This window comes from Saccostrea cucullata, unplaced genomic scaffold (genome assembly GCF_032062105.1).
Source record: "Saccostrea cucullata isolate Sc308-1 unplaced genomic scaffold, CSIRO_AGI_Scuc_v1 ctg4236, whole genome shotgun sequence".
In the NCBI taxonomy this organism is placed as follows: Eukaryota; Metazoa; Mollusca; class Bivalvia; order Ostreida; family Ostreidae; genus Saccostrea; species Saccostrea cuccullata.
In genome coordinates, this window is record NW_026931429.1 from 1 (window position 1) to 8,062 (window position 8,062).

Sequence of the window (8,062 nt, forward strand, 5' to 3'; positions counted from 1 at the left end):
CTTTCTTTCATTACCCTTGATATTAAGGAACAGTTGATAAGAAAAATGTATAAATTAGAGATTTTGAAGTTATTTTCTGACAACATTTGCATCTTGGCACTTGATTTCACTCTTGTGAAATTCAAAAGGCAGGTTGTTATATACCGGTATAGTTTTTTTTATATAAATAGTGGATATTTAATGTTTTGTACTTGAATAATTATGTAATTTATGTCACGGTTTTTTCTACAGTGGGGTAGGATTATTTGATATTTTCACGAGTGCGAAGTATGAAAAAAATCCTGTCTCACGAGTGTAATAAATTCCATATTTATCTACAAAACATTGAATTTTCTGTTTATTACATTTTCTTTGATTTTCCCTTTGCCTATATCTTTTTGTAATGCAGTCTAAAGCTACATAAGGCTCATAATTGAGCGGTTGAGACGTCATAGCTAAGTGAAAAACTTTGTAAACATGAATTTCAGCAACTTATTTGGGGAACTTTCGCAGTTTTATTTTATGACAAAATGGTTTATGAACTCGTTTTCTGTCTTATGACAAATAAAAGAGTAATTTGACAACATACATGGTAAAGGGAAGGAAAATCGATAGATTTCCAGCACTTCTGATATCCTTTCACACCGTGACAGGATATCACTTTTATTCAATGGATAAATTACAGTATTTTATTGTAAAAAATTTAATAAAAAGACATATGTCTTCTCAAGACATAGCAAGAACAAAGTAAAATTCATTTGACTATTGCTACATTGGGAAAAAAACGAAACTGTTAAAATCAGATATACCGAGGCGTCCACACTTAACATGCTTTTATAGTCCGACTCTGACTGCATTGAATAGAGAGAGGATCCAAACTTGGCGCTGTCAAAGAAAAAAATATATTTGTCTTTTAATAAATCGATTTTATTTGGAAATTGAAATGTAATTACTTTATAATGTAAATAATACTCCCGATCGTCAGTGTTCTCAATAATTTCTGTTTTGTTTTGGGTTTATTCCAATTTGTATCAGACAAAGCACTTACATGTAAAAAATCGAGAAATAACATACCACATGTAAAGGGATAAATAAATGAATTAATCAATCAATACCTTGATTCTGCAATGACATCAACATTATCTGGAATCCGATATTCTCCGTCTGCTGTAAACTTGTGGGTGTAGGGTAATTCCATTATCGGCAGGCGAAATCCTTGATCCACCACTCCGTCTTCACTTAGGGGATTCCCCTTGAATAAATCATAACCACGACCTATGTAACCCAAATTGTAGCGCGATGTTGTGGCAATAAATGGAGTCTGGGCTTCATGAAATGCTCTGAATGCTACAGTAGAAAGATATTTTTTGTTATCAATTACTTGCACGTAAATATTCTTGATATTAAAAATACTTGAGTTAAATCTATAGATAGTTCTAACTCTTCAGACTAAAAATTGAATTGATTTTCTTCTATTCATCAAACGTCCTTCAAACTAATGACATGTCAAATGCTTAAAACTAGATTATGCAAAAAAAAACAACATTTTAGTCATGGTTATATTTTGCGTAAAATTTGTAAGATTAAATTAGTGTAATCAAGTAGATTTTCAATTTTCATTCAAAGTTTTAATGTAATGTGTCAACGTGTCACGAATATTGTTTTTTTAATGTGACAAAATGTTGATGTATAGATTAATAGGGATGGTTGCAGAAAGTTTGGAAATTAAACACTCTAGAAAATATAGGGTCTTATAAACCAAAAAAAACAACCTTTTGCTTCTCTTTGATCCGCTTCTTGGGCCTCAGCAGAAGCCAATTTCTCGGGAAGTCTTGCGTGAATACTCGCATTCATCATTGTTGTTGACAGCTGCAATTGCTGGAAACGAAATCCACTCACCAACTCTTCCAAAGACACTGAAATTTATTTCAAAATCATTTCAACATGCATGAACTTATATGTGTAACTCCATGAGATTTCATTTAAAACTTTTTCCAATATATGAGGAAGAAAATTGACCAGTTTGAAAAAGAACTCAGTAACAAATATAAGATAGCATTTATGAAACAATTTAAATTGTTACATTTTCGACAAATTTTATTATTTTCGGATTTTTTTTTTCAGTTTCAGTTTCTTTACTTACAGTAGGAAAAGTATTCAAAATAAAACATTTTCCAATTGCATGATATACACTGTACGTGATAAATGGTTAATTTTAGCACTTGAGAAACTGGGATACAATTTACCAAAAATCAACAACCAATAATTCGACATTTATGTATATTACATCTGCATGTTGCATATATTTGGGCTTACGTTGAAAAAGTATGACCAATTATTCTAAACATCTTATTTATTATAGTTAACCTAGTAATTTGTCTCAGCACATTTTCGCTAGGCAATGATTTCAATCCGAAATCGACTTTAGTTCGGATCTACTCTAGAGTAAATTTCGGATCGGATTCCCTCGGCTAGCGAAGATGGGGAGGCAAAGTGCAAAAGATTTTTTTATTAGATATCGAACAGACGCTATAAATTTATTAGTACTATAACAGTTGTTAAGCTCCATCATGTCAAAATTTAAATATTACATAGACACAAATATCATATTTCCTTTTACAGAAAACAAGTGAAATGATTTTTTTTTTAAAATCAAAGCAATCAAGGAAGTTTAGTGTACTGATTTGCTGATATTGTTATTATTTCGACTAAAAACTTGCAAAAATAATGAAAACTAGAGCAAAGCTCGTTGCAAAGCAACGAGTAGGTCTTCCGTCATGTTTGACTGGAAGTGGTTTTCATTTTTAACAAAAATGAGAAATAACGACCAAAAATGGTTTGATTCCTCTAAATCCATGTTAATTATTTAAAAAAATAAGCCATTTTCTGTTACTTCCGGTTTGACCGGAAGTGACCACGACGGACGGAAAATTAATTTTAATGCTCCCAGAGACATATGTTACCAAAAAACTTGTCAAGAACGGCAAAAATATGCGTTTTCCGACTACTTCCGGTTTGACCGGAAGTGACGACGCCGGACGTATTTTGACGACTTGAATAGATTAAGCTTGACATTTTGATTAACTTTGCTTCTTTGACATATCACAAATTCTCAATACTTTTTGAGATATAAAAGAAAAACTTTCGTTCCCTCCAGGCCCCTGATTTAAGGGGCCAGCCCTTTTTTTGAGATGTCATTTGAAAGATCTTAAATTTTACACCTTTTTTGTTCTACATGCTTTAACAAAATACTTCTAGGTAAAAAGTTATCGTTGAATAGGTGCTTAAAATTTTGAAATTCTTGATAGGACTATTTTCGGGCCATAGCGAGCGTCGGCGCTTCGTTTTTCCGGTAGTTGTGATATACTTAGTGCACTTCTCCAAAAGTTGCTCTAGCATCACTGAAAATTTCAAGCTTCTGTGTTAAGTGCTTTTTGAGAAAACTGTCGGACAAAGTGACCCTTTAAAAATCACTAAATCGCAGAAAAATCCGAACTGGAAGTGATGTCATCAAAATAAAAAAATATATATCTAGATTTTTTGATGTTCTATCAGACCTGAAAGTTTCCTGAAAATCGATCGAGCCGTTCTCGAGAAATCGCGCACATAAAATCGGTAAGAAAAAAACCCAGTAATAACTAGAGCCGAGCTCGTTGCAAAGCAACGAGTAGGTCTTCCGTCTTGGTTGACCGGAAGTAACTTTTTTTTAAGAAAAAAAGACAAATGAAGTCCAAAAATGGTTTCATCCTCCAAATTTATGTTTATTATTGCAAAATTAAGCCATTTTTGGCAACTTTCGGTCCAACCGGAAGTACCCTCGACGGACAGAAAATTAAAATTTAAACTTCCAGTGACATATGATATCCAAAGACCTGTCAAGAACAGCAGAAATATGCAATTTTTGACTACTTCCGCTTTGAACGAAAGTGACGTCGCCGGACGTATTTCGACGACCCTATTTGATAAAGCTTGACATTTTGTACAACTTTGCTTCTTTGATGTATTACAAATTCTCAATACTTTTTGAGATATAAAGGAAATACTTTTGGCCCCTCTAGGCCCTTCATTTTAGGGGTCAGCCCTTTTTTCGAGATATCATTTGAAAGATCGTGTAATTCTACACTTCTTTTGTTCTACATGTCTTAACAAAATATTTCTAGGTAAAAAGTTATCTTTGAAAAGGTGTCAAAAATTTTGAAATTCTTGATAGGACTATTTTCGCGCCATATCGAGCGTCGGCGCTTCGTACTTCCGGTAAAAATGATATACTGAATTCACTTCTCCAAAGGTTGCTCTATCATCACTGAACATTTCATACTTCTATCTTCAACGGTTTTTGAGAACATTGCCGGACAACGTGACCCTCTTAAAATGACAAAATCGCGAAAATCTCCGAACCGGAAGTGACGTCATCAAAATAAAAAATTTAATTTCTAGATTTTTTGATGTTCTATCAGACCTGAAAGTTTCATGAAATTCCATCGGGCCGTTTCCGAGAACTCGCGTGCACAAAATCGGTAAGAAAAAAAATAATAAGAAAAATAGTGGAAAAGAAACCTAAGAAAAACAATAAGATCTTCCGCTGAAGACGGAAGACCTTCAAAATAGTGGAAAAGAAACCTAAGAAAAACAACTAGAGCAGAGCTCGTTGCAAAGCAACGAGTAGGTCTTCCGTCCCGTTTTGACCAGAGGTGCCGGAAGTGACGTGAACAAAAGAAAGCAATGAGCTAAGTAGTTTCTAGTGACTTTATAATTTCAATTTTGCATTAAAACCTTCAAAATAAGCTATTTTTGGCTACTTCCGGTTTGAACGGAAGTGACGTCGACGGACAGAAAATTAAGATTTAAGCTTCCAGTGACATATGTAACCCAAAAACCTGTCAAGAACGGGAAAAATATGCAATTTTTGACTTCTTCCGGTTTGACTGGAAGTGACGTCGCCGGACGTATTTTGACGACTCCATTAGATAAATTTTGACATTTTGAACAACTTTGCTTCTTTGACGTATTACAAATTCTCAATACTTTTTTAGATATAAAGGAAAAACTTTTGGCCCTTTTTGGCCCTTTATTATAGGGGCCAGCCCCTTATTGTTGATATTTTTCGAAAGATCGGGACGTTCTCAACAACTTTTGTTCAATATGTCTTTACAAATTGTTAACATGTAAAAAGATATTGCAGAAAAGGTGTTAAAAATTTCTGAGTCCCTGGTAGAACTTTTTTCGAGCCATAGCAAGCGCCGACGTGCGGCACTTCCGGAGAAAGAGAATGGTGTGTGACAAAAGAGCACACCTTGCTCTATCATCGCTGAAAATCTTATGTTTCTGTCTTAAGGCATTTTTGAGAAAAATGATGGACAATGAGACCCCCAGAAAATCACTAAATAGCAGAAATCTCAAAACCGGAAGTGACGTCATCAAAACAAAAAAATATATATATCAGGTTTGTTTGATGATCTATCAGTCCTGAAAGTTTCATCAAAATCGAACGAGCCCTTTCCCAGAAATCGTGCACACAAAATCGGTAAGAAAAAAAAAACAATGATAATAATAATAATTAATAATAAAACGAGAAAAATGATGGACAATGAGACCCCCTGAAAATCACTAAATCGCGGAAATCTAAAAACCGGAAGTGACGTCATAAAAACAAGAAATTATATATCAGGTTTGTTTGATGTTCTATCAGTCCTGAAAGTTTCATGAAAATCTATCCAGCCGTTTTCGAGAAATCGCGTGCACAAAATCGGTAAGAAAAAAAAACAATAATAATAATAATAATAAAAATAGTGGAAAAGAAACCTAAGAATAACAAGAAGGTCTTCCGCTGAAGACGGAAGACCTTAAATAGTGGAAAAGTAAGAATAACAAGAAGGTCTTCCGCTGAAGACGGAAGGCCTTAATAAGGTCTTCCGCTGAAGACGGAAGACCTTAACAAGTAAAATTAATGTTGCTCTTCTTTTGTGACTTTGTTTGGCAATAATTTATCACGTTTTAAAAATTATTTATATGTAGATCAATCTTTTGCATATTGTATTTACTTAGAAACATTACCCCTATCTATGCAGGTTATAATGGAACATTCAATTTTCTAGTCAAGAAATTTTTTTTTTGAAATTGAAAAGCTTTCATTCTTGAAACCAAACATTTATTTCTTCTAGATAGCTCAATTAGAAATATTCGTCTTACTATTTCTTCAAATAATATTTTTCCTATTTTTTTAGGGGAAGGGGGGGGGGGGAGTTGATGACGCTTTGCTTGAGAAAAGATAGCGCACTTCTCATTCTTCCATGTGAAAAGAACACCTACATGCATCACTAACAAACAATCAGAATTCGGGTTATGTGTAAAGTAGGAGATGCTTCAACTCTTACCCTTCTATTCCATAACAATACCAGTACGTGAAGCGTAAGGTAATACTTAACTGAGAAACTCTTACGAGGATCTCACAGAAATAAATGCTTAATGTTAAAAGGAGAAAATACCAGTTGAATACAGATCTTGTCTACGCCGAGAAAAATAGATGTTATTTATTACATAAAAGTTTCTCTTATGTAATAAATAACATCTAATTCATTCAGCAGATTCCATTTCGATTATTTTTCAAGTAAGAAATATAACTCAGAGAAAAACTGAAGAATTTGACACTGGTTGTTATAATGCTATCTATGTCAAGCCCTTTTTTCTCTTTCAATCTTTTTTTTTTTGGGGGAGGGGGGGGAGAGAATCAAGTTGCAAAGTGCAGCATGAAGTACACAACTGTATTCGTCTTAAATAATAAAGAGAAGAAAAAACATTCCAATTCGTAGCAAAATTGCATATATGCAATTAACGTGTTCTGTTCGTTTTTATACAGATCATGTATATCCAATGCACGAATTATAAGTCGAAAATGTTGAATTGGCTATAAATATAATTAAGCACGACACATATAACTTGCATGAACTAAGTTGAGATAGCTATCATTTGATTAAGCATAATTTAATACTTTATGATATTTAGAGAAAGAGAATAATACATACTGATATGGAAAACTAATTATCTGTTTCAAAATTTTACCTAATGCTTTTGGTTAAAAGGGCATATTAGATACGTGTATGTTAATTCACCTTTGTAAATGAAAATTTTCAGCAACCGATTATTATTATGATAATTTACATCAGGAAATTTTTAAATGAGGGGCAATTAAAAATATTAATGTCAATATAGACAAAAAACTTACGAGATGCATAACTAGTATTGATTGCCTGCAAAGTTACGTTGTCTAAAGCTCCCATGAAAATAAAAATAGGAATTATGTACTTGCAAGTCATCGTTGTATTGAAGCCAGAGTCAGGAGACTAAATAAAATTTACAAACAGGGGATTTGTATTTTATATGTCGATTCGTAACATTACGGAAAACAGTGATTAGCTTCCGGTTTCATCCCTATGTGAACATCTATATCAATTCACGATATTTAAGATTTGTTCTAAATGGGCTTCTATATATACCACTTGATTAAACAGTATTATAAAATAATTTTGCAATATTTGTCTCAAATATTTGACATATAGTCAAACCATTTTGTTGGTTTGTGGAAAATATGCAAAAACAAGATAATCTCAGTTAAAGAGAGATTTATCATGATTCAACATTGTGTACATTACAGATGTGCATTTGATGCTATGGGATAATGCGATTGGTTCGATCTATGATCAAGAAAATATAGAATTTTTAAAAGTCATTCATATGAAATATGTGGAGATAACGAATAGTATTCTACATTGTAGCTCAAAAGTCATAATACATTACAAAAAAGAGCGAAGCAAATACGGACCTCCAAAGCATCAATGGTGAGATCATGGGTTATGAGGAGTGAGCATCTCCTATCGAACAGGCACACTCGACGTGTACTCCTTGATCGGGAAGAAGTCGTTGGCAATTCAATGTGTACATGTACATAATGGAATAAGAATCATTGTGAAAAACGTCAGTCAGCATTTGACTAATAAACTGTGAGATTAATAAAATTACAATAACAAGTAATTGAAAAAGAATTCGTTTAAAAATAACACACATTTGCCAGAAAAAAGTAAAGAAT

At 33.1% G+C, this 8,062-nt stretch overlaps 1 protein-coding gene across 1 annotated transcript; it reads right to left on the reverse strand.

The window, feature by feature from the left end:
- Positions 1 to 788: 788 nt before the first annotated feature.
- Positions 789 to 7,344, reverse strand: LOC134232605 (uncharacterized; the record flags this gene model as incomplete). The annotated part of the gene is made up of 4 exons (XM_062714603.1): positions 7,202 to 7,344; positions 1,752 to 1,895; positions 1,095 to 1,326; positions 789 to 864 (listed from the first exon to the last, which is right to left on the reverse strand). Coding segments are annotated over exons 1-4 (543 nt in total), but the record flags the coding sequence as incomplete, so codon positions are not given.
- Between the last annotated feature and the right edge of the window lie 718 nt (positions 7,345 to 8,062).